This window comes from Gopherus evgoodei, chromosome 10 (genome assembly GCF_007399415.2).
Source record: "Gopherus evgoodei ecotype Sinaloan lineage chromosome 10, rGopEvg1_v1.p, whole genome shotgun sequence".
Lineage (NCBI taxonomy): Eukaryota > Metazoa > Chordata > Testudines > Testudinidae > Gopherus > Gopherus evgoodei.
The window spans coordinates 40335747-40361368 of NC_044331.1; the positions used below are offsets into that span (position 1 = coordinate 40335747).

At 49.2% G+C, this 25622-nt stretch overlaps 1 protein-coding gene across 1 annotated transcript in view; it reads left to right on the forward strand.

Annotated features, from left to right (window-relative positions):
• The first annotated feature begins 2692 nt into the window (after window positions 1-2692).
• LOC115658819 (sodium/nucleoside cotransporter 1-like) overlaps window positions 2693-25622 on the forward strand; it is a 54288-nt gene continuing 31358 nt past the window's right edge. Inside the window, exons 1-12 of the mRNA XM_030578271.1 lie at window positions 2693-2849; window positions 3504-3589; window positions 3664-3749; window positions 10047-10138; window positions 10711-10860; window positions 16406-16581; window positions 17792-17905; window positions 18937-19014; window positions 19421-19501; window positions 20054-20134; window positions 20656-20781; window positions 22622-22752. Coding sequence (XP_030434131.1) covers window positions 2693-2849; window positions 3504-3589; window positions 3664-3749; window positions 10047-10138; window positions 10711-10860; window positions 16406-16581; window positions 17792-17905; window positions 18937-19014; window positions 19421-19501; window positions 20054-20134; window positions 20656-20781; window positions 22622-22752 — 1358 coding nt within the window. The remainder of the gene's footprint in view (window positions 2850-3503; window positions 3590-3663; window positions 3750-10046; window positions 10139-10710; window positions 10861-16405; window positions 16582-17791; window positions 17906-18936; window positions 19015-19420; window positions 19502-20053; window positions 20135-20655; window positions 20782-22621; window positions 22753-25622) is intronic.

Sequence of the window (25622 nt, forward strand, 5' to 3'; positions counted from 1 at the left end):
AAAGAAGAGGAGGAGAGCAAATGAGCCAGCCTTGCACCCCTGAGCTCATTGAAGCTCTTCATTCATCTTATTGGTTCAGGAACAAACTCACTGCTTCTCTGGACAGGACAGAAATTCAGGACAAATCCTCTCTCAGGCCTAGAATCACAAAGCTGCTCCTGGCATCTCCTGGAGGCTGATACAGAACCAGGAAAGAGCTCCCAGCTTCCCCTCTGTAACACTTTGGGATTCAACCCAGACCAGTGTGAGCTTGTGTCACCCCCTGCCCTGTAACCCTGGGTACTGTAAATGCTCTGCCGCTGTGGCTTACAGCCTGAACACCAACAGCCAGCAGACAAGCATGTAGTTCCCTGAGTGTCTATGTGCTGTGCAGCCCTCGCTCAGTGCTCTGACCCCAACAGCTTGCCTAGAACACAGCAGCCCCTCCCTAGTCTTCTTTAACTGGAGTGAACAATCATTTCAGTTCAAACACAGCACGGAGTTGGTTTATAGTCAAAATAGAGCCCGTTTATTAACAGAAGGATATAGGTTAATTGATACCATGCAGGAGGGACTGAAGGTAGAACGGGTTACAAAAAAACACAAGTAAAAATACGCTTTCTGATGACTAAGACCTAACTTAACAAGCTACAGATTTTGCTCTAGGTAATTTTCTCACCATCGGTCTTTGTCTAGCATGGCTGACCAGACCCTCTGGCCAGGACCCAATACACGGATCACAAAGTGCTTGGTTCCTTTGTCTCCGCAGCTGTAGGCTAAAGATGGAGCCTCTCTCTGTCCCTTATATCCCCAAAGGAATTGTCTTTGTCCTAAAAGTCAGGAAGGCCTCCTGGGGATTCAGTCTCCTCTGTCTTTCTGGGGTGCAGGCGCCATATTAATTCTCTGTCTCTCAACTTCAAACTCAGAATATCCCCACTGGTTTAGCTTGATGTAAGCTTTGCTTAATGTTAAAATGTACATTAGGGTAAACCCACATTTTCTTTGTCTAGGATAAACCTGTTTATACCCTTTACCTAGGCTGGGCTATCTGGCTTTAGATATCATAGACTCATAAAATATCAGGGTTGGAAGGGACTTCAGGAGGTCATCTAGTCCAACCCCCTGCTCAAAGCAGGACTAATCCCCAACTAAATCATCCCAGCCAGGGCTTTGTCAAGTCTGATCTTAAACACCTCTAAGGAAGGAAAAACCTCTAAGGAAGGTTACATCACACAGAGAGAATGTATAACTTCACATATAGAACCATAAGGTTAGAAGGAACTACAAGGATCATCTAGTCTGGTCCCCGCCATGATGCAAGATTTGTTGTGGCTAAATGTTGTTACACATAGTTTACAATGATGTTATTCACCAGTGTGTTAATAGTTTTCAAATGATAGCTCACAAGGTGTATTTTTTACAGTTATCATTACAGTAGTGTGTAGGGTGTGAATAAAGGGGGACGAGGGTCACACTTTCCCAGCTCAGGAACCAGATGCCTAAATATAAATGAACACATCTAGGGACACAGAATATAGGCCATACTTGCAGGATGGGGACTCTACCCTGGGAAGCAGAGACCCTGAAACAGATTTGGGGGTCATGGTGGATAATCAGCTGAACATGAGCTCTTAGTGTGATGATGTTGCCAAAAGAGCCAATGGGATCTTAGGGTGCATAAACAGGAGAATGTCAAGTAGTAGATTATTTTACTTCTGTATTTGGTACTGGTGCTACTTGTGCTAGGATCCTGTGTCCAGGTTTGGTGCCCACAATTCCAGGAGGAGGTGGATAAAATGGAGAGGGGTTCAGAAAAGAGCCACAAGAATGATTAAAGGATTGGAAAACCTGCCTTCTAGTGATAGACTCAAAGAGGTCAATCTATTTAGCTTAACAAAGAAAAGGTTAAGGCATGGGTTGGCAGCCTTTCAGACGGGCAGCTCCAGGCACCAGCTCAGCAAGTGCGTGCCTGCGGCAGCAGTCAGGTATCCTTCAGTGGTGTTTCTGAGGAAGGTCCGCCAGTCCCATGGTTTTGGCGGTAATTCAGCAGCAAGTACATTAAAGGCACGGGACTGGCGGACCTCCCGCAGAACCGCCGCTGAATCCACGTGACCGGGGTGGACCTCCTGCAGAACCGCTGCTGAAGGCTGCCTGACTGCCGTGCTCGGCATGGCAAAAAACATAGAGCCGCCCCTTCTTTCAGAAGTGGTGTGCCTAGTCTTCATTTATTCACTCTGATTTAAGGTTTCGTGTGCCAGTGATACATTTTAACGTTTTTAGAAGATCTTTCTATAAGACCATAATATATAACTAAACTATTGTTGTATGTAAAGTAAACAAAGTTTTTAAAAAGTTTAAGAAGCTTCATTTAAAATTAAATTAAAAAGCAGATCTTATCAGTTTAGTGCAGTGGTTCTTAATCTGGGGTGCATGCAAGATACAAACTGTAAGGTACAAACAGAGTTTTTAAGTTTTCAAGTTTTTAAGCTAATTGTAGTGTAATTTTTTATAAGGGCTGCAGAGTTCTGGGACCAGGCCCGGAGCAGAGCCCTGGGCTGGCTTCCAGTACCCTAGGCTGGCAGAAGGGCTGAGCAGGGACGGAGGCCTGGACCCCGGCGGGCAGAGGACTGGGCGGCTGGGACCTCAGACCAGCAGTGAGGTGAGCGGGTTTGGCAGCTGGTATCCCAGGCCGGCAGCAGGCTGAGCGGGGTTGATGGCTGAGACCCCAGCTGGCCAGGGGCCGGTGGCTGGAACCACAGACCGGCAGCAGGCTGAGCAGCTCAGCCCGCTGCCAGTCCAGGATTCCATCCACCGGCTCCTACCAGCCGGGGTCCCAGCTGCCAGCCCCGCTCAGTCACTGCTGGCCAGGGGTTCCGTTCACTCAGGCTGGCAGTGGGCTCAGCGGGGATGGGGGACAGGACACCAGCTGGCAGCAGTAAAAATCAGCTTGCGTGCTGCCTTTGCCGCGCGTGCCGCAGGTTGCCAACCTCTGGGTTAAGGGGTGAGTTAATCACAGTCCATAAGTACCTACATGGGGAACAAATGTTTAATAATCAGCTCTTCAATCCAGCACACAAAGGTCTAAATGTGCCAATGGCTGGAAGCTGAAGCTAGACAAATTCAGACTGAAATAAGGCATACATTTTTAACAGTGAGAGTCATTAACCATTGGAACAACTTACCAAGAGTCATGGTGGATTCTCCATCACTGACAATTTTTAACTCAAGATGGGATGTTTTTCTAAAAGATTGATCTAGGAATAATTTCAGGAAGTTTTCTGGCCTGTGCTATACAGGAGGTCACACTAGATGATCAAAATGGTCCTTTCTGATCTTAAATCTATGAGCTCTGGGCTTCTGTCCCTTGGGTCCAAAACAAGGAAGCAGCTCAGGGTTTCCCCATTCTCGGGAAGCAAATGGCTATTGCCTCCCAGCTTGGGAACCAGATGGTGCTCATGGCATCATTCCTTCACAAGATGCATTGTTGCGGGGCCATCTAGCTAATTCCTGAGTTTGTGTTGTAGTGGGAGCACATCTAGATATGGAGGATGTCAGAATTTCACTCGGTGACCTGGAGAAGGGCTTGGAGAACACGGCTTTCGACTCCATGGTAAATCTTCCCTTCTCTTCTGCACTGGCCTTTGGACCTGCTTTGAGAACACTGACTAACAGGATGTTTGACAGGAAGAAGAGGAACTCCCTGAGGGAGCACAGAATCCGCCTCCTGAGAACAATAGACAGGAGAGAGCTGAACGCTCCACCTTCTGGAGGTATAGTAACCCCAGGAAGTGTCACTTTTCCCCAACAGCTCCCATTAACCAAAAAACACACACTACAAACGCAACAGTAAACCAGAGATTAGCACACAACCACTTTGGGTATGTCTACACTGCAAGGTAAGCCCAGGCTCAGACCCTAACCCCTCTTCTATCTACACACAAATCTCTTGGCCTCAGGGCCATGGTCCTATGACCCCATGAAGATGGAAGGTCTGAGCCAGAGTCAAGATGGGGCGCAGGGTTCAAGGCCTGTCGTTTTGCAGTGTAGATGCAACACTCCTTGGACTTCGCTTCTTTGAGTCCGCCAAAAGTATCCCACAATGCTATGGGCTGACTTCCTTTGTCCTCTCTCTCCCAAGAATCATTAATTGACTCCACGGAAATGGAAGCACCTCCCCTTGTTCTAGTGCAGCAGCTTTGTGGTTAACCCTTTTGTTTTATTCTGACTGACAAACTGCAAACACACCTTAGGAGAGCACAGAGCAGTCTGTGTTTGCAACGGATACCAAAAAGTGAGTGCACTGCAACACGGTCGCAGGAGACAGCCAGAGCCAGATCTTGGTTAGTCTCTAGTGCTAGGCCTGCAAAGCAACTGATTTTAGTAAGAGTTCTAGAATGCCCACATATAGTAGCAAATAGCAAAGAAGCTGGTAGTGCTGGAAATTTACCGACCAGCGACCAGTGTTGGAAACAGATGAAGGGGCTCATGAGTACAGGACTACAGCTGTTTGTTTAGTTTGGAAAAGAGAAGACTGAGAGGGGACATGATAGCAGTTTTCAGGTATCTAAAAGGGTGTCATCAAGAGGAGGGAGAAAACTTGTTCACCTTAGCCTGTAAAGATAGAACAAGAAGCAATGGGCTTAAACTGCAGCAAGGGAGGTTTAGCTTGGACATTAGGAAAAAGTTCCTAACCGTCATGGTAGTTAAACACTGGAATAGATTGCCTAGGGAGGTTGTGGAATCTCCATCTCTAGAGATATTTAAAAGTAGGTTAGATAAATGTCTATCTGGGATGGTCTAGACAGTATTTGGTCCTGTCGTGAGGGCAGAAGACTGGACTCGATGACCTCTCGAGGTCCCTTCCAGTCCTAGAATCTATGAGTCTCTGGCAACTCGCCGGCATCATGCCCTTCTTATGATGAATTTGAGTATGATGGGGACTGTTCTGAGCACTGAGCCACCAATGGTGCTCGACAACCTGGTCATCTGGGAGGAGGCCCCATGGCCTCAGAAGCCAGCAAGAGGAATCGTTGAATGAGGCAAATGAAGCGACTCTGCTGATGAAACTGGTCCTAGAGGAGGCTTTGCCACTGGAGCAGCTGCAGCACATACTGGGGTCATACTCAGAGGCGCTTTTTGATGCTCCCTGGGGAATAGCCCACCATGGAGCTGGCAGCAGAAACAGAAGAGGGATAACTGCCCCAGAGTCTGGTAAGTTTCTGGGTTCATTTTTCTGTTTATTATTATGGGAACGGGAGGGATTTCTGCTCCATGAACCAGTGCCAAAAGATTATAAGCCCTGGGTAGCAGCATGCAGCTACTAGTAGCGCATTGTTCCTGCCCTCTACCCCCACCAAGGAATTCCAAATGGAGACCAGCAACTGCCAGCAGTATAACAGGCATGTCAAAGTGACTCTCTCCTGGGGAGGTGCACATTTTTGCTAGTATTTTCTAGTTTGTTAAAATAAGAACTGTATATTATCTTTCCCATATGTACACCACTCGGTACCAACACCATGGTGTAATGAGCTGCCTGAAAAAAAGACTGAATTGTATGGTTGGAGGGAGGGGGAAGTGATCTAAATGTCTGTTTTCACATGTAGTCCATTTCTGTTAAATGTAGTCCATGTATTTCATGGGTGAGGAAATCATTAATCCCAAATATGACTAAGCATTTGAAGTCAGTTCAGAAATTTCCCAGGGGGATGGCTGTGGAGCTCTATTCCAGGTGTTTGCACGCCATCCTACCAGGCTGCATCAGAAGCCTTGGGGAGGAGCTAAACCATGCATATGCTAATACAGCACCATGTTGATTCACTCATGACTTCTTATCCAATCCTAGGGGCTCATAGCTGCAAACTTTACATGTGGCTGGAACTCCACGTCTGTAGTCACATTGCGGGGAAGAGTGTATTTTTCAGGGCTACCTTGGTAGCTCACCAGCCCACTCCACTCATAGATGTGCTGTTCATTCACCATACATTTGAATGCTTCAGAGGCATGCACACCTGGTTTCCCACCAACAGCCTGGCCACCAACCTCCTCCCAAATTCCATTAAAAAAATATTCTTTTAAAATGTTGTGATTTGTAACTTACCATGCTCTCAGCATAAGATTATAAGAACGTAAGAATGGCCCTACTGGGTCAGACCAAAGGTCCATCTAGCCCAGTATCCTGTCTTTCGACAGTGGCCAGTGCCAGGTGACCCAGAGGGAATGAATAGAATAGGTCATCATCAAGTGATCCATCCCCTGTCGCTCATTCCCAAGCACTTCTTGCACTGTGATTAACTCGGCTGTGTCTAGGGAGCTTCTGTGGGCTGAAGCAGCCTTCTGTCAATATATTGCAGTTCAGTTTCAAAAAGTAACGTTTTCTGTCCTTGAAATTCCAAAATGAATTTTTGTTCTCCTGCAGCAAGCTATTGGAGACAGTAATCCTCTGTGTCTTGTCCTATTCCAGGCCCCTCGACCTCTACAAACTGCAGTATCTCCACAGCTTGCCCATACTGCAGAAGCCTGGACCAACATACCTTCATGCACTGTTCCAAGAGGAAGCATTTCTGTGAAGAACTTATGGTTGAAGTTCTGGACAGGCCAACAAGCAGGTCGAGTACCAAGGGGAAAGGGGCTTGCGACCAGAGAAAAGACATGTGGAGAGGTGAGCAGAAAATCTCGAGCTGGCTGCATAGCTGGGGACAGAGTAGTAGCACAGGAACAAGCACTTGATTCGCAGCTCCTGGAACAGGAACAGCTTGGACAACTCCACGGCTGGGTGGCTCATACAATCAGATCGTATGAGAGGTCGGACATGGCTAGTGTGTCCCATGCAGTCCTCAGCGCTGAATCCCTTCTCTGTGTACGCCTCCACTCCCATCTCAGTGCCAAGCGCCCAGCAAACATGGAAGGAAGGGAAAGAAGAATGGGGGAGGGAAGGCAGGGGACATGCAATAGTGTGGGAGGTGTGTCTCGTACATAGTTCAACTGATTGCATTTGTTGATGCACTTTGGTCTTGGTTACTTCTAAAGCTTTTGGTGTTGCTGATGTTTTGGGGAGCTAATGGCAGCTGGCCTGGCAGGCAATGGTTTCATATTGTACTTTTCCAATAGATGTGTAAAAGTAAAGGGTTTTTTTTTTATAAAGAAATGTTACAGCCATCACTGCAATACATCAGATAACGTGTATATCAAATAATAACGGTGAACACGTGGTCAGGGACAGCTAAGAGGCTTTATGCAAAATCCATGTCTCAATACAGCTATTTGCATCAATCCATACATCAGTTATTTACATCAATCCATACTGTTTCTCCTCCCGGCTCCATTTTATATGCAGTCATTCCAGTCAAAAATGCATAACAATCCTGCCCAGAAGCAATCAATGACCCCCACCCTTCAAGCACATTCGTAAAGATACTGTCCTGCCTCTTCCACTGGGCCATGCAAGTCCATCCCTGATTTCTGTTGCCTGGGTGCACCCAGCTGCAGCTGTGGTAGGTGCCCTCTCTGGCTGAGTGTGCTGGTTCAGCTGCACTTACTGTCATAGGTCCATTCAGGGGGAAATGACTTCACAAAGGTTATGAAGAGCACAGCAAGCCAGACTAATGCAGGCAGCATTGAGGACACTGGCATCCAAACAGGTCTGTAAACATCACCAGTGGGATTTCAATCAGCCAAACACACATTCATCCACCGCTCTACACCTGCTGAGGGTGTAATTCAACTTTATTTGGTCAGGGCCTTGGAGATAAGGGTATAGTTTCATAAGTCAAGGCAAAAAGTGGATGCGCGTGGGCTCTCCAAATAACAATGGGGACAGTAACTCCATTTATGACAACATCATGTGGTGGGAATAGTGTCCCAGCCGGTCTATGAATGTAGACTCCTGGTCAGCGGAAAACCCTAGCATCCAACATTTGCAGTGCAGCCAACACTGATGTTCTTAAATTGGCCTCCATAGTCCATGAGGGCCTGAATAACTATGGAGTAGCACCCTTTGCCGTTTAGGTTCTCATGTGCTCCTAGAGGAGGGCAAACTATGGGCATGTGGGTTCCATCAATGTTCTGGCACAATTTGGAATCCCCATTCTCTCAAAGCCAGAGCTTCCCTCAGGAATATCTTTCATGCCCATCACCTTGGGATAAACCACACACCTGACTGCCTAGGAAACCTCTGCCACCACTTTATCCACAGTCAACTTTTCAGCACCAAGCTGTTTGGCAATGGACTTGTAGCCACTTGAGGTAGTCTGCTTCCATGTGGGTACAGCAACCTGCTTCTGGACTGGCATGTGTCTTTGCATGTGAGAGTTGAGACAAGATACTCCCAATGCTCCAGAAATGTAGCTTTCTTTATGCAAAAGTTCTAGACCCATTGCTGGTCATCCCAGGTCTGCGTGATGATGTGGTCACGCAGTGGGACCACCAGTCTGTGCTTGTGGCTCTTTTCTGGTCTATGTAGGGACCATAGGCTGTACCAAGTGTCATGAGCAGCATCAGTCAGTTTGAGTCCGCCATGTCTGTGTCCTCCTCCTCCTCCTGGTCTGTCACTAGCTCTATCAGACAGAAAACACCACTGAACTGCCCAGCAGCAGCTCACAGAAGCTCTACCTGTGCCCTGGAGCGTGAATGAAAGGCCACACAAGAGAAGTTTTTAAAGTGCCAACTCCTCCATGTTGCTGGCTCTGCTTGCAGGGAGCACGCGGACCAAAATGACAACTTGGTGGGATTTGCTGGAAGGCTGTTAAAACTTCCTGTATGTGCGGTGTGGACCATTAAGTTTTCCCATGCTGTACCACGAACAAAGGACTAGGGTGGCCACATTTCAGAAGGGTGCTAGGAAGTCTGGAATACGGTTGGGTGGACTTGGGGCTGCATACTGCAGTGTGGATGCTGGATCCCCAGGTCGGGCCTAGGTTAAAAAATTCTTAACCGAGGGTTGGCAATCAATGTAGATGCTCAAGCCTCGGGTTCTCAAACTCAGAGTCCACTGACTCAAGTCGCACTAACCCTGGGCTTCTATTGCAGTGTAGACATCCCCATGGTCTTCTGCACACACTGCTTTGCAACATAGCATCACTCCAGCCATCACCTCACACTAAGGGCTTGTCTATGCTTGAAACATTACAGCTGCATCAAGAATACTGGCTTCTCTTCCTGGCTCTAGGAGTAGATTGTGGTCCAGGATAACAGATAGCACAGCATCCATGTCTAGGTCATCTGTGGGGTTGGAATTGGGGGTCTCTCGATATAAAAGCATGAGCCTCTACCATGTGAGCTAAAAAGCCATCTCTCTTTGTTCTGGGGGCAGCAGCACTCATGGATCTCTAAATGTGGTCTATCAGCAACAGGTTGATGCCTGTCACAGAAGCAGCTGATTTGGCGTGTTCCTTCCAAGGGGCTGTATGGCAAAGCTGCTGGGACTTTGTTCTTTTAGGGAGCTCTGCCTGCAGTGGCCTTGTACAGGCTCCCAGTTATCTTATCAGTAACACAGATGGATGATAGCTGTCCCCCACCCACGGTACAAGGGCTTGGCTTGCCATAAGGGATGTGAAGAGCTGTATTAACCTCAGTCAGCGGAAGAGCTCTGCTGAGCTTGCAGTGAAGGGCATCACAGGCGCTGACTTTCATTTTTCCGGGGCGGGGGGGGTGCTCCACCACAAGGCCCCGTCTGTACTCCATGCCTTCCCCCAAGGCCCCACCCTCGCTCCGGCTCTTACTGTCTCCTCTCTAGCCCCTCTCACATGCCACCGAACAGCTGATTGGTGGGGCCTCCTGATCAGGGGGTGGCTGGTGGGATCTGAAAACCCACTATTTTTTTTTCCTGTGGGTGTTCCAGCCCCAGAAACCCCAAGGAGTCGGGCACGTTCCCTGGACTGCAGGGCAGTAGTGGGGAGGCATCTTTCCCAAAATCCCAGGAAAGCTGGGAGGCTAGTTAGGATAAATGGGTGTGAATAGGTGGCACCAGATCCTGCAGTTCCTGCTGGGCACAAGTGGCTCTTGCAGCAGGGGAGCTTTGCTTGGCAAGGAGCTTTGCTTGTGCGTCGGTGTCTCTGTTTGCATCTCCCCAGACGTGCAGCACAGCCCGGGTCGTGGGCCAGAAGAGTGTGTAAGGCTCATGCCAAGGTGCTCCGGAAGGTCTTCCTGGGCCTCCTGTGTGCAGGTGAGACTGTCAGGCCCTCTCACAACATGTGGGTGATCCTCCCTGGGAATCAGAGACTCTAGAACCAAGAACCCCTCCTCAGCCAAGTGAACTCACCCCCTCAGCATGTTGTCCAGGCCTTGGCTAGTCTGGATTTCCATGTCCCAAGCAAGGAGGGGTCCACCCCTTGTCACGAAGGTTGCACCTCAGCCCAGTCCATCTCCCATCTTTCCTGCGGCAGTGGGCCTGTGTCATTCTCGCCCTGTTGATCCCAGTCAGACCTTCTCCTTATGGGGATTTAGGCATCTCTAGTCCTGGAATAGCATGACCCTGTCCCCCCCTACCCTGCCTAGTGAACATGCAGAGACCTCTACTTCTGCCTTCCTGTCAGTCCCTCCAGCCCCCAGGAATGGTTGGTCACTACACGCTCATGAGCCAGCTCGCTTGACTGCAGTGAGATTGCTCTGCAGTGGTAGGGGTTGTGTAGTGAGGGATGAGGGAGGAATAGCTGGAGGCAAGGGAGGGTTTGTGAGAGCTGAGTCTGCCCACAGGCCCCTGAAGCGGCTCACTGCCTCTGCCCTGCTTCTCCTCAGCATACTTGGCCTATTTCATTGCGGCCTGTTGGCTGGACTTCCAGCGAGCCATTGCCTTGGTCGTTATTACTGGTCTGGTCATCTTCTTTGTGGGCTGGGGGCTCATTCAGAAACACTGTGGAGCAAAGCTGATGAAGCTTCTGAGCCCCTGTCGGAAATGTTGCCTGAAGTCCTGGCCATGGCTAAAATGGTGAGTCTGGCAATAGACACGTTATCCACCAAAAGCAGCTTTCTGCTGGGCTGCATGTTTCTCCAGGTGCATTGGGTCTCCATCATGTCAGTGCACACCCCTTCCTCCTCCAATGGGCATGGGACAGCTGGGCTGGTGTGCACACACAGAGGTTCTCTGTGAGCACGCACTAACTGGGCTTGCGCTGGACTCCAGGGCTGGGGGCTGTGCTGAAGCCAGCAGACACATGCTGGCACACACTCCCACACAGACATGGCCCTAGAGGCCTCTTTGGGGAGGGATCAGACAGCCATTCAAAGAGCAAACATCCCACCTTGGTCCCTGTGCCTGGGGCAGTATGGCTAATTTCTGGACTTTCCTGCCTTGCTGTGAAACACGCTCACACAAGTGGCCCTGACTCACCCTAGTGGTCTCATTGGTTGTGGTCAGGCTACTTGTCCCCATGTAGACACTTACAGACTGTGATCAAGTCACCTCTTAACCTTCTTTTCGATGAACTAAATAGATTGTTTCTTTAGTCTCTCACTGTAAGGCTGATTTTCCAGACCTCAGATCATTCCTTTGGTTCTTTTTAAAAGTCTTTCAAATTTTTCAATATCCTTTTTGAAGTGTGGACACCAGAACAGGACCCAGTGTCCAGCAATGGCCTCCTCCATGCTGTATACAGATGTCATACCACATCCCATTTGACATTACCTTGTTTGTCCATCTAAGAATCACATTAACTCTCTTAGCCACAGTATTGCACTGGGAGCTCATGTTCAGTTGGTTTCCTCTGTGCCCCTACATCCTTTTCTGAGTCCCTGCTTTCCAGGACTTTAAAGGTGTTATAAGTTCTTTGAGCTAATATGTACGACTTTGCATTTGGTTGTGTTACAACGCTGACTGTGCAAATAAGTTCACCTTACCATGTGATCCAGGTCACTCAGGAGAACTGACCTGTCCCCATCATTATTTGCCACTCCACCAATTCTTGTGTCATCTGCAGATTTCACCGGCAATGATTTTATATTTTCTTCCAAATCATTGATAAAATATTGAGTAGCACTACGCTAAAAACAATAAAAATACTCTCACTGGATAACAATTTCCTTTTTACTACAGTTACATTTTGAGATCTACTCTTTAACCAGTTTTTTAATCCATTTAATATGTGCTAGGCTTTTTTATTCAGTATTTCATACAGGACTTGGTCAAATGTCTTACAGAAATCTAAGTCTATTATAGGCTGACCAGATAGCATGTGTGAAAAATCGGGATGGGGGTGGGGGGTAATAGGAGCCTATATAAGAAAAAGCCCCAAATATTGGGACTGTCCCAATAAAATCGGGACATCTGGTCACCCTAGTCTATTATGTCAGCCCACTTACCTTTATGAGCTAAATTTGTGATCTCATCAAAAAATGACTAGTTTGTTTGAGTATCAGAGGGGTAGCCGTGTTAGTCTGGATCTGTAAAAGCAGCAAAGAATCCTGTGGCACCTTGTAGACTAACAGACGTTTTGGAGCATGAGCTTTCGTGGGTATCCACGAAAGCTCATGCTCCAAAACGTCTGTTAGTCTATAAGGTGCCACAGGATTCTTTGCTAGTTTGTTTGACCAGATCTATTATCCATAAAGACATGTTAACTGGTATTAAAATAGAGGGTAGAGAAGTTACTTAGCACAGAATCAAGATGTTGAGAGCAAAATTAGTCAAGGATCAAAGAACATGAAGAGAAGACATTATTAGATTACCCAAATACCAATGCTAGGAGCCTGGGTAACTAACAAGAGGAGCTGGAATTGCTCATTTATGATCATAAATTTTATTTTGTTGGTATTGGTCAAACCTAGTGGGATGATTCCCATGGTTGGAATGTGAAAAGCAATGATTATGGGGTGGGCCAAAAGGGAGAGTAAGTGGCCTTCTATGTCAAAAATGGCATTACTTGTTTCCAAGTCACTGATAACTCAGAAGAAATTTATTTTGAATATATATGGATGAATATCCTAATAGATAAAACACAAGATGGGATATTAGTTGGTGTCTGCTACAGACCACCAAATGACTAGGGAATAGAATGACTAGCTCTTTATGGACCTATCTTCAATGTGTAGGAAGAAAAGCCATGTGATCATGGAGACTTCAGTCTGAGTGAAATATGCTGGAGGTCTCATGCTACCAGTACTAAAACACCTTTGGAATTTTTAAACATTATAGATGCCAGTTTCCTAACTCAAAAAGTGTTGCAGCCAACACGGGGGAATTCTTTATTCAATCTTGTCTTGACAGGTAAAGAGGAACTGATCACAGGACTGAAAATTAATGGTACTTTAGACAAGTGATCATGACTTGATCACATTTATAATGTGCAAGCAGAATAAAGTCCAAATGAGTACTATATATACCTGGTGCTTTAAAGGGGCCAATTTCACAATGCTGATGAAACAATTATGAGCCAAATCAGTTGGGAGAAATTTAAATTTAACCAGAAAAAGGTAAATGCTTATTGGGAATTGTTTAAGAACACCTTACTAGAGATCCAAAAACCCCACAATGCCATCACTGAAGAAGGCCATACTGGTTAAAAAATGGATGTAGTTTAGAAGGGTAATGAAGGCAGCTAAAAAATAATATAGCTAGATAGATAGAAAGAAAGAAAGAAAGAAAGGGAAAGTTGATGATAATAAATATAAATCAGAAGCTAGGAAATGTAGGAAATTGATAAGGGAATCAAAGGGACACAAGATGAAATCTATGGTCAGCAGAATTAAGGATAATGAGTTTTTAAAGTATATCAGGAACAAAAAGAATCCTCACAATGGCATTGATCCATTACTACATAGAAATGTATCATTATCGATAATAATGCAGAAAAGGCAGAAGTGTTAACTAGATATTTCTATTCTGTATTTGGGAAAAAACAGATGAGATAGGTCTAACATATGAGGATGATGATGATAACACTTTTTCCAGTCCACTACTATTTGAGGAGGATGTTAAACAGCACTACTAAAGTTGGACATTTTTAAATAAGCAGGTCCAGATAACTTGTATCCAAGAGTTTGAGAAGAGCTGGCTGACGCACTTGTTGGACCACTAGTGTTGATTTTCAGTAAGTCTTGGAATATCGGGGAAGTGCAAGAAGACTGGAAGAAAGCTAATTCTGTGCCAATATTTTAACAGGATAAACAGGATGATTCCCATAATTATAGCCCTGTCAGCCTGATGTTGATCCTGGGCAAGATAATGGAGTAGCTGAAACGAGACTTGATTAATGAAGAATTAAAGGAGGGTAATGGAAATTAATGCCAATCAGCATTGGCTTATGGAAAATAGATCCTGTTAAACTAACTTGATTTTATTTATTTATTTATTTATTTATTTATTTATTTGCTGAGATTACAATTTTGGTTGACAAAGGTAATAGTGTTGATACAACAGACTTTTTTAAGGCATTTGACTTGGTACCACATGACATTTTGATTAAAAAACCTAGAGAGATGAAATTCAAATGGCACTCATTAAATGGATTAAAAGATGGCTAACTGTTAGGTCTCAATGTAAATGTAAACAGAGAATGTCTTGGAAGTAAACATAAAATCATCACTGATAAAGTTGGCAGATGATACATAAACTGAGGGAGTGGTAAATAACAAAGAGGACAGGTCACTAATACAAGAGCGATCTGGATTGCTTGGTAAACTGGGCACAAGCAAACAATGTGTTTTTTAATGTAGCTAAATATGAATGAATACATCTAGGAATAAAGAATGCAGGCCATACTTATAGTACGGGAGACTCTAGCCTGGGAAGCAGTGACTCTGAAAAAGATCTGGGAGGTGTGGTGGTTAATCAGCTGAACATGAGCTCCCGGTGCGACGCTGTGGCCAAAAGGGCTAATATCATCCCTGGATGCATAAACAAGGGAATCTTGAGTAGGAGTAGAGAGATTATTTTACTTTTGTCTTTGGCACTGATATGACAACTGCTGGAATACTAGTTCCACAACTCAAGAAGGATGTTGATAAATTTGAGAGAGTTCAGAGAAGAGTCATAACACTTGTTAAAGGATTAGAAAACCTGCCCTATAGCGAGAGCCACAAGGAGCTCAATCTATTCAGTTTATCAAAGAGAAGGTTAAGGGGTGACTCGATCACAGTCTATAAGTACCTACATGGGAATAATATTTAATAATGGGCTCTTCAATCTAGCAGACAAAGGTCTAACACCATCCAATGGCTGGAAGTTGAAGCTGGACAAATTCAGACTGAAAATAAGTTGTAAATTTTTAATAATGAGATTAATTAACCATTGGAACAACTTACCAAGGGTCATGGTGGATTCCCCATCACTAACATGTTTTAACTCAAGACTGGATGTTTTTCTAAGAGATCTGCTCTAGGGATTATTTTGGGGAAGTTCTCTGGGCTCTGCTGTACCAGAGGTCAGACTCGATGAGCTCTGGTCCCTTCTGCCCTTGGAATCTGTGAATCTATGACTTAATTATACTGCCACCATTAACTTTTTTACTGAGTTCATCCCATATCAACCTATCCATGATTTTGCGTAAGGTCTATGTCAGGCTAACCAGACAATAGGTACCTGAGCCAGTGTTGGAGTCCTAAAAACACAAGTGCTGGAACGCAAGTCAGTGGGAGGCCCCGGTAGGGAACAGAAGCTGGATTGTAGTGGGGGAGCTGGGCAGAGGTGGAAATAAGGACAATGCAGGGTGCTGGGAGAAGCCCAAAGGAGCAGGGTGACTCCCCACAGAGAACATCCCATCCCCGCATCCCCCCTACCTTTGCGTGACTCCTGCTCCCTGTGAGGGGTTCAGGTGTCCCCACTACCCAGCTCCCGAAGTTGTCCAGTACTACAGTGAACGCCTGGTCCTGGTGCAGCATCCTGGCTCCCTCTGTGCTAACCCACCACTGAGCAGCCTCTACCTGGGCCTGGCACCCACACCTGACATCTTGGAGGATGCTCCACAGCGATGGAGGGAAAGGACCCACTTGGACTGGGTCCAGCAGAAGTATCACAATGCTGTTCCAAATCTTAGGAAAGTGCCAGGACAGTATTCTAGCATGACTTGACGCTGACCTGAGCAGGATCTTATATTGCTGAGGCCAAGTCATCATCTGCCAGGTTGGGAAGGAGTCTCCTTACCAGCCATAAATGGTAGAAAGTGTCACCTACTGATTCTGCTGTGAGAGCTCGGTGATAGCGAGAAACCCAGGAGTCTTCTACACTGCAGACTGACCAACTGGGGGGCTTGTCTCCAACGAGAGGAGATGGCAGGCTCCTGTAGGAATATTCCTCAGCCATTCAGCATGACCTCCCTCCTCCTTGGGGCTAACTTCAACCAGCCACTGCCACTGGGCCAGCTTGGGGACAGGATGTGATTGTGTGTGGTGAGGGACAAGTAGAGTGTCAGCGGCATATTGCTGGCAGTGAGCTCGTGTCATCTCACTGGAGGAAGAGAGCTGATCCTCATGCTCCCAGGAGTTCCTGCAGCCAAGTCAGCTGGCCAACTTGCTGTCTGGTTCTTCCCTTGCAGGATGTTCTGGCTGGCCGTTCTGGTTGGTCTGGTCACGTGGCTGGTTCTGGACACCTCCAAAAGGCCAGAGCAGCTGATTTCATTTGCTGGCCTCTGCGTGTTTGTTCTGTTCCTCTTTGCCTGCTCCAAGCACCATGCTGCAGTAAGTGGATGTGTTTCCTTTGGGTGCTGCACTTCCATGCAGGAAGGACTGGCGTGGTCCAATGCTGCAGATGCTGTTTCTCCAAGGGAAGGTCTCCCTGACCAGCTCAGCTCTGGCTTGTCCTCGGGGCTGAAGGCAGAAGCTGTCTCTGGGAGCATGCACACCCTTGTACTGTTTGCATTTGTTATCTCCTGGTGCCCCATAGAAGAAGCCTCTGGGGCACCAGCGGAAAACAGGGAGGGCATGCAGCCAGCAGAGCTCACTGGCAGAGATCAGAAAGGCAGCATGGCCAGAGAACAGAGCATAGGCCACCAACGCCTCTGAGCTTGGGCAATAAGTTCCCCATTGACCTCCACCTGCAGTGGGGACAGAAATATTGACCTAGGGCCAGAGTTACAAGGAGGTTCAGGCACCTCTAGATGCAGATAGGCACCTAGTGGGGTTTACAAAGCACCCAAGTGAGTTCAGCACCCAACTCCCATTGTCTTTTAACCTCACCTGCGTGGGTAATCTTGAAAATCCCACTGGGTGCCTAGCTGAAACATTAGGTGCCTAAATACCTTTGTAATTCTGCCCCTCCCCCCACCCATTTCTTGTTCAGTGGGTCAGGCTGTACTCTGGGTCACAGTGATGCAAGGCCATTGACAGCAAAGCGCATCTGAGAGTGAGCCTGGCATGTGTGCAAAGGGTGATGTGTCCTTACATGGAGGGATTGTTCACCTGGCACCCATTCCCCCATTGGCACCATCTCATTGTCTGTCTCCCTGGCCCCTTCCTCTGCTCTCTCTCTGTTTTCTCCTTGGTTTCCTCCCATTCCACCTCCTTATCCCGCTTTTTCAGAGTGCACTGGAGCCCATGGGATATTCAGAAAACCTTGCCTCTCACTGGCAGGGGCCTGGTCAGCCAAGCAGAGGTGGAGGCTCACTCTGAACTGGAGGGATCCCTTCAGAGAAGGGGGGAAGTGCATCTTGCAAGAGGCTCCCTCAGCCCAGCACGGTGGGGTCAGTGCTCAGATCCCTCACCTGGTCCTACCTGCTGTCTGTCTGGGTGTTTCTATGACACCCATCACCATGGCAGCTGAGTGCCTGTTGGCTCCTCCCATGAAACGACAGTGGGGCTTAGAGTCTTATATGACTAACAGAGTCTAGAAGCTGGAGTGGGAAGACGATGGGACTCAATACATAGAGCACTGCTTTGGTCTTGGTCCCAGGTGCCCTGGAGAGCTGTCTTCTGGGGCCTTGGCCTGGAGTTCGTTCTTGGGCTCTTTATAATCAGAACGGATCCTGGATTTGAAGCATTCCAATGGCTTGGCAATCAGATCCAGGTACTGAGTGCGCTGCTGCCAGACGGTAGGGGATGTTTGAGGTGGAGCGGGGAGAGGGCACGGAGGTGAGGTGGGATGGGCGTATTTGGAGTCAGTGGAGATGGGTTTGGAGGTGGGAATGGGGTGGGTATGGTTGGGGTTGGAGGTGAGGCTGGGGTGAAGTTGCATATGGAGGTGGGGCTGAGAGGGTGGTGGGGTGGAAGATCAAGGTAGGGCTGGGGTTGGGGTGGAGAATGGGGGTGGGGCTGGAGGAGTGGCGTGGAGGTGGGGCCAGGTGGGCGGGCATGGGGCTAGGTTCTAACTATTCTTTATTGCTCAGGAGATTGAAGCTTAAGCTGGTGTTGGCCAATAGCCTGCAGGCCAGGCCATCACGGGGACCTGGTGTGACAAGCTGTTCCTTATCTGTAGCAGGAAGCTGGGCAAGGAGTGGGCCTGGCATTGGGCAGGAGCAGTGCAGAGAAGCAGAGGGAGGCTGAACAGTTCTAGGGCTAGGACTAGTAAAGTTCCTTGTTCGGTGTTAGCTGAAAATGGCTCCCTCTGTCCTCTGGCCCCACAGGCTCTGGCCCTTCTCTCATGTTGTTGGTTCCCATAAACTTGTCAGTAAGTGGTGGCTCCTCAACTCCAGTGGCCCTCAGTGTCCTGGCAACCAGGAGGCAGCCTACCACCTCGTTCCCTTATCTGGGCCTGACTCCTTGCCACAGAGACCCCGATGCTGCCATGAAGTCCCTGGTGGCTGCTGCAGCCCTTGCCTCCAGATCATTTGTCAGGCCGCTAACACCTCCCTTACATTCCTGGATCTCCTCCAGTTCCCCCTCCTCCACTCTGTCCACGGCAGGGGCTCTAGAGGCTTCCCCATGCCATGCAGTGCACACTGGGGCAGGAAGGATTGTTGCTGTGATCCCCAGGCAGGGCTAGAGAGCTGTGTGAGGGAGGGGGCTTGGGTTTTTTTCCCATGACGGTCATGACTGAAGAGGCCTTGTGGCATATTCTCCGTAGCACTGTTCCCCAACATGTACCATCTCCCCACACAGATCTTTCTGAGTTACACCACTGCTGGCTCCAGCTTCATCTTTGGGGACAGACTGATCACGGAGGCCTTTGCCTTTCAGGTCAGCACGTGGGTCACAGGGAGGATAGTGGGTGTTAGGAGCTAGCTTTCCTTTGGCCTGGGTCATCCTGCCAGGCCTATGAGGGGAGGCCACTGGCACAGCCCGGGAAGGGGGAACATGAGGTGTTGAGCAGCCCTGGCTCTCATTCTGTTATTCTGTGCCTGCAGCGAGAGCTGATACTGTGACATCTTCCTTCTACCTGCCATGCAGCCCTGGCACTGCTGGAACCCCAGTTCTCATGGGCCATCCTGTGGACTATTCTGTGCTCTCTGACTCTGCGCCACGTCATGCCCAGCTGCAGGCACTGGGGCGAGATGTGGGGCTTCAGCCTGTTCTCTGCCACAGGCTCCCAGCAAGCCCTGCTCGGCCCCTGTGCTGACCCTGTGCACTGCTGTTCTGCCTGCAGGCTTTACCGATTGTCGTGTTCTTCAGCTGTGTGATGTCCATTCTCTACTACGTTGGCCTCATGCAGTGGCTCATCCTGAAGGTAAGGCCAAGCCCGGTGTCTCGGGGGATTGTAGCTCTGGTACAAGGGGGGATTGATGGCAGGACCTGCTCCTCCTGCATGTTGCCTGGTGCTGTACAAGTCTTTGTGCCCCAGTGTTCATGTCACTACCCCGTCTGTCCCCCTGTCCCGCCTTGAAATAACCTAGACTTTGGCAGATGGAGCCCCTGCCAGGGTACTCGGGTTAGCCAGCTTGCTGGGAGCCCCAGCTCGCAGTATGGCACCCACACAAGTCCCAGAAGCTCCTGGCACTGGCAGGTTGGGGCAGCAGGAATCCTTAAGAAAGGGGAACACATGGCTGGAAGCTTTATATTAACATAGGACTCAGCCCCAGAAGGGCTGTCCCGAGATCTCAGGAGCTCCCGTGGGGCTGTGAAAATCCCTGGTACCAGAGCACTCATCCCTGGATCTCTGCCTCAGCCATATGTCTTGGATCTGGGCCCACACCCAGGCAAGGTCTGACCTCTGGGGTCAAAGCCTTTGAGAAATGTTCTGGATTTGTCCTGATACTAAGCCCTGCCTGCTTCCCTGCAGATCTCCTGGCTGCTGCAAATCACCATGGGTACTACGCCCACCGAGACTCTCAGTGTGGCAGGAAACATCTTTGTAGGACAGGTAAGAGCTTCTGGGAGGCAACCTAGCATCCCTCAGGCTGGGCAGCACCAGGACATGATCACCAAGCACCTCACACCCCACACAAGGGGCAGAGTGTCCCCTGCTCTCCATACAGAGCCATGCCCTGCAGCAGGGAGCAGCTGCCGTGTGGTGTTTCTCCTGAGCCCTCACAGCCAGGAAATGTAGAGATGTCAGGGTCCTCTCCACAGCCTCTGGGTCCCTCCTAGTCCCTTTGGAGGTGCATGTCTCAGCCCCATGATGGAGACCAGGCCCCTGGTCCTATTTCCCTTGTCAGAGGGCAGGCTCCTGGGAAGCCATGCTGCCGTGTGTGCTATGGACCAATCTAGCCTGCTCACTGCTCCAGAGGATGTGCTCAAACTTCCCCCAGATCCCTGGGGAGACATGAGCCCGAGGGGTAATGCTGTGGGGTGACCCCCCTCTGCCCAGGGCACAGCTGGCCAGGGAGGCATCTCTTGTTCTGTGAATCGGCTGGACCCTCATTGTCTTTTACTCTGGTGCAGACAGAGGCCCCGCTGCTGGTCCTCCCCTACCTGGCAGACATGACACTCTCAGAAGTCCATACAGTGATGACCGGGGGCTTCGCCACCATTGCCGGCAGTGTGATGGGAGCCTACATGTCATTTGGGGTGAGCGCAGCAGTCAGCACCCATAGACTCATAGATTCATAGACTTTAAAGACAGAAGGGACCAACGTGAACATCTAGTCTGACCTCCTGCACAAAGCAGGCCACAGAACCTTACCCCTCCACTTCTATAACAACCCCCTAACCTATGTTTGAGTTATTGAAGTCTTCAAATTGTGGTTTGAAGACCTCAAGCTGTAGAGAATCCACCAGCAAGTGACCCGTGCCCCATGCTGCAGAGGAAGTCGAAAAACCCCCAGGGCCTCTGCCAATCTGCCCCGGAGGAAAATTCCTTCCCGACCCCAAATATGGCAATCAGCTAAACCCTGAGCATGTGGGCAAGACTCACCAGCCAGCACTCAGGAAAGAATTCTCTGCAGTAACTCAGATCCCATCCCATCCAACATCCCATCACAGAACACTGGGCCTACTTATCTGCTGATATCAAAGATCAATTGCCAGACTCCCAGACTCCCTTGCCTCAGTGCAGGAAGCGATATCCCGGCTGGGCTTTAGCCAGACAGGCTGGCTTTTGGCTTCTGTGTCTGGACACCATTTAGGGTGGCCAGGTGCCTGGTAAATGGCACCTGAACCAAAAGTCCGGGGCGAGGCCTTGGGGGAAGAGGTGGGACAGGGATGAGGCCTTGGGGGTCCGGTTACCAGCAATTAGAAAGGTGGCAACACAATATCTGTACCTAGGCTTCTTGCAGCATATATGCCATGGGGCAGGGGTGGGCAAACTTTTTGGCCCGAGGGCCATATCTGGGTATGGAAATTGTATGGCGGGCCATGATTATTCACGAAATTGGGGGTTGGGGTGCGGGAGAGGGTGAGGGCTTGGTCTGGAGGTGCAGGGTCTAGGGTGGGGCCAGAAATGAGTTCCTGGTGCAGGAGGGGGCTCTGGGCTAGGGCAGGAGATTGGGGTGTGTGGGGCGCAGTGAGGGCTCCAGCTGGGGGTGTGGGCTCTGGGATGGGGCTGGAGATGAGGGGTTGGGGGTGTGGGCTCTGGGATGGGGCTGGAGATGAGGGGTTGGGGGTGCAAGAGGTTGCTCCTGGCTGGGACCGAGAGGTTCAGAGGGTAGGAGGGTTTCAGGGCTGGAGAAGGGGTTGAGATGTAGGAATGGGTCAGGGATGCAGGCTCCAGGAGGCATTTACCTCAAGCAGCTCCCAGAAGCAGCGGCGTGTCATCCCTCTGGCTCCTACGTGGAGGCGCAGCCAGGCAGATCTGCCCGCTGCCCTGTCCGCAGGTGCTGCTCCTTGCTGCTCCCATTCACCGCGGTTCCCGGACAATGAAAGCTGTGGGGGCGACGCTTGGGGTAGGGGCAGCGAGCGGAGTCCATTTGATGCACCTATGCTTAGGAAATTGCCCCACTCCGCGCTGCTTCTGGGAGCCGCGCTGAGGGGGGCAAACCCTCAACCCCACTCCCCAGCTGCAGTGCCGGACCGTGGCAAGCCCTGGACCCCACTCCCCAGCAGCTTGAGGGCTGGATTAAAATGTCTGGTGGGCTGGATGAGGTCCCCGGGCTGTAGTTTGCCCACCCCTGCCATAAGGTCTGTGCAGGGGTCTTAGCACGTAGGGGGACTGGCACAAGGATTGCCATGGGGAGGCAAAGGGGCTGAGGGGGCAGGTAGGAGACAGACCTGCCCTCAGCCAGATGTAAAGTTCCCCAGGATGCACCCGAACGGCACCCATCCACAGCCCTGCCTGCCCTGCCATGAGAGCCAGCAAGCCCATCCCACAGGGGCATTCCATGGATTTCTTTGGTTCCTCTCAGTGTGAGCTCAGCCCTGGGATGGGACAGAGGGCTGACCACTGGGAATGTCCCCATCGTGTGTGCTACAGATCGACCCCTCCTCGCTGATCGCTGCCTCTGTGATGGCTGCGCCCTGTGCTCTCGCCATGGCCAAGCTGGTCTACCCAGAAGTGGAAGAGTCCAAATTCAAGAGCAAGGAAGGCGTGAAGCTCGCTAGAGGGTGAGTGGTGTGGTGCTTGGGTCAGGGGGAGCTAACACGCAGCTGGCACAGGCAAGACTCCCTTGCTGTAGGGGCAGGTTGCAACAAGGTGACTCACAACCCTGGGTGCCCTGAGAAGTGTCACAGCCCCACACTACACTGCCTGGCCCTGCCCCTCCCAGCCTGACCTTGCCCCCAGCCCTTCCCTGCCCTTCCCCACCCCATGCTGTCCTTCCCTGCTCTGCCTGGCCCTGCCTTACCTAGCCCGCCTTTTCCTGCCCTGTCCCACCCCTTCCCTCCCTTCCCTGCCCTGCCCTTCCCTGCACTGCCTTGACCTGCTCTGCCCAACCCTTCCCTGTGCTTCCTACCCTGCCCCATATTTCCTGCCCCACCCTGCACTGCCTGCCATATCCTGAATCCGGCCATGCCCTACCTTGTCTTGCCCCGCACCGCCATGCCCAGAAACTGTCCTACCCTGGCATGACTAACCTTGACCAACCCAGCCAGCCTGGCTCTCCCCACCCTGCAGACATGCCACTCCCATGCTCTGCTTAGCTCTGCCTCAAGCCCTGCAGCATGCGTGCCTGCAAATGCTCCCTCCCAACGCACCAGATAATCACTGTGACGGGCTGGATCACAGAAACCCCTTTGGGGCTGCCAACTGATGTGCCAAGATTACTTCTGCCCCTGCTTTCTTGCTCTGGCAGCTTGGGACTTCAGTGCCCTGCCTGATTTGAGCCCGACCCCTTAGCCTGCTGCAAACCCAGACCCAGGTCTGAACCATGTCCCCTAACAGCTGTAGGCTTAATTGAAAACAGCTTAAGAAGTGTTCCTGTCTTTAACACTCAGATGCCCAACTCCCAATGGAGTCCAAACCCCAAATAAATAAATTTTACCCTGTATAAAGCATATACAGGGTAAACTCATAAATTGTTCATCCTCTATAACACTGACAGAGAGAGATGCACAGCTGTTTGCCCCCCCCCAAGGTATTAATACATACTCTGGGTTAATTAATAAGTAAAAAGTGATTTTATTAAATACAGAAAGTAGGATTTAAGTGGCTCCAAGTAGTAGCAGACAGAACAAAGTGAATTACCAAGTAAAGTAAAATAAAATAGAACATGCAAGTCTATGTCTAATACAGTAAGAAAACTGAATACAGGTTCCTCACCCTCAGAGGAATTCCAATAAGCTTCCTTTTACAGACTAATCTCCTTCAGTCATAAACAGATAGTTAAGGGCTAATGTCTCTTTTACCTGTAAAGGGTTACAAGCAGTGAACCTGGACCACCTGACCAGAGGACCAATCAAAAGACAAAATACTTTCAAATCTCAGTGGAGGGAAGTCTTTGTTTGGCATTGTTTGTTTGTCAGTTGTTCTCTCTGGGTTCTGAGAGGGTAACCAGACATACCTACTGGCTTTCTAATTTTCTATTCAAATAGTAAGTAACAGTAGAAGGCTGTTTAGTCTTTCTGATTGTTTTTTTTATTTGCAAAGGTGTATTTTGCTGGAATGATTTTAATGTGTATTTGTGCTGGGGGGAAGGCTCCTCTCTAGTGTCTATAAGCTGAAAGACCCTGTAATATTTACCATCTAAATTACAGAGACAACTTTTACTTTTTCTTTTTATTAAAAGTTTTTCTTTTTAAGACCTGATTAATTTTTTCCCCTTGTTGAGGCTCAAGGGAATTAAGCCACTTTACCGCAGCATGGTCGGTTTGTAGTTGGAACCGCCGTCCCCAAACGTATGGGCATAGCTTTTCCAGGGCGTACACAATGGCGTAGCATTTCTTTTTACTGATTGACCAGTGGCTTTTCCTCTTAGACAGTTTTTTGCTGAGAAACACGACAGGATGGAAGTTGTGATCTGGTCCTTTCTGCATGAGAACTGCTCCTACACCATGCTCAGATGCATTTGTGGTTACTAGGAATGGTTTGTCGAAGTTCAGGGCCCTGAGCACAGGGTCAGACATGAGTGCCACCTTAAGCTGGGTAAAGGCCTTCAGACACTCATCAGTTCACTTAACTGCATTCGGCTGGGTCTTTTTGGTCAGGTCGGTCAGTGGGGCAGCGATTTGGCTGTAGTGTGGTACAAATCGCCTGTAATACCTGGCCAAGCCTAAGAAGGATTGGACCTGTTTTTTTTACTTTGGGGCAGACCACTTTTGGATAGCATCCACCTTGGCCTGTAGGGGGCTTATGGTTTCTTGACCCACCTGGTGTTCCAGGTATGTCATTTTGTTTTGGCCTATTTGACACTTTTGGGCCTTAACAGTTAGTTTTGCCTGCCTGATGCGCTCAAAGACCTTTTTCAGGTGTTTTAGGTGTTCAGGCCAGGAGTCAGAAAAAATGGCCACATCATTGAGGTAGGCAACTGCATATTTTTTAAATTTTGCTAGTAGACCATCTACCAGCCTTTGGAAGGTGGCGGGTGCATTTTGCAGCCCGAAAGGAAGCACATTAAATTCATACACCCCCGCATGAGTGATGAATGCTGATCTTTCCTTGGCAGGTTTATTTAGCGGTACTTGCCAGTACCTCTTGGTTAAGTTTATTGTAGAGATGAACTGGGCACGTCCCAACTTTTCCAATAGCTTATTGGTGCATGGCATTGGATAGTTGTCTGGACGAGTTACTGCATTTAGCTTACAGTAGTCCACGCAAAAGTGTATTTCCCCATCTGGTTTGGGTACCAGAATCACTGGAGAAGCCCATGCACTGGTAGATGAGCGGATTATATTCAACTGTAGCATGTTTTGGATCTCCTGTTCTATAGCAGCTTGGGCATGAGGAGACACCCGGTAGGGTGGGGTTCTAATTGGGTGAGCATTACCTGTGTTAATGGAGTGGTATGCCCGTTCAGTCAGTCCAGGGGTGGCTGAGAACA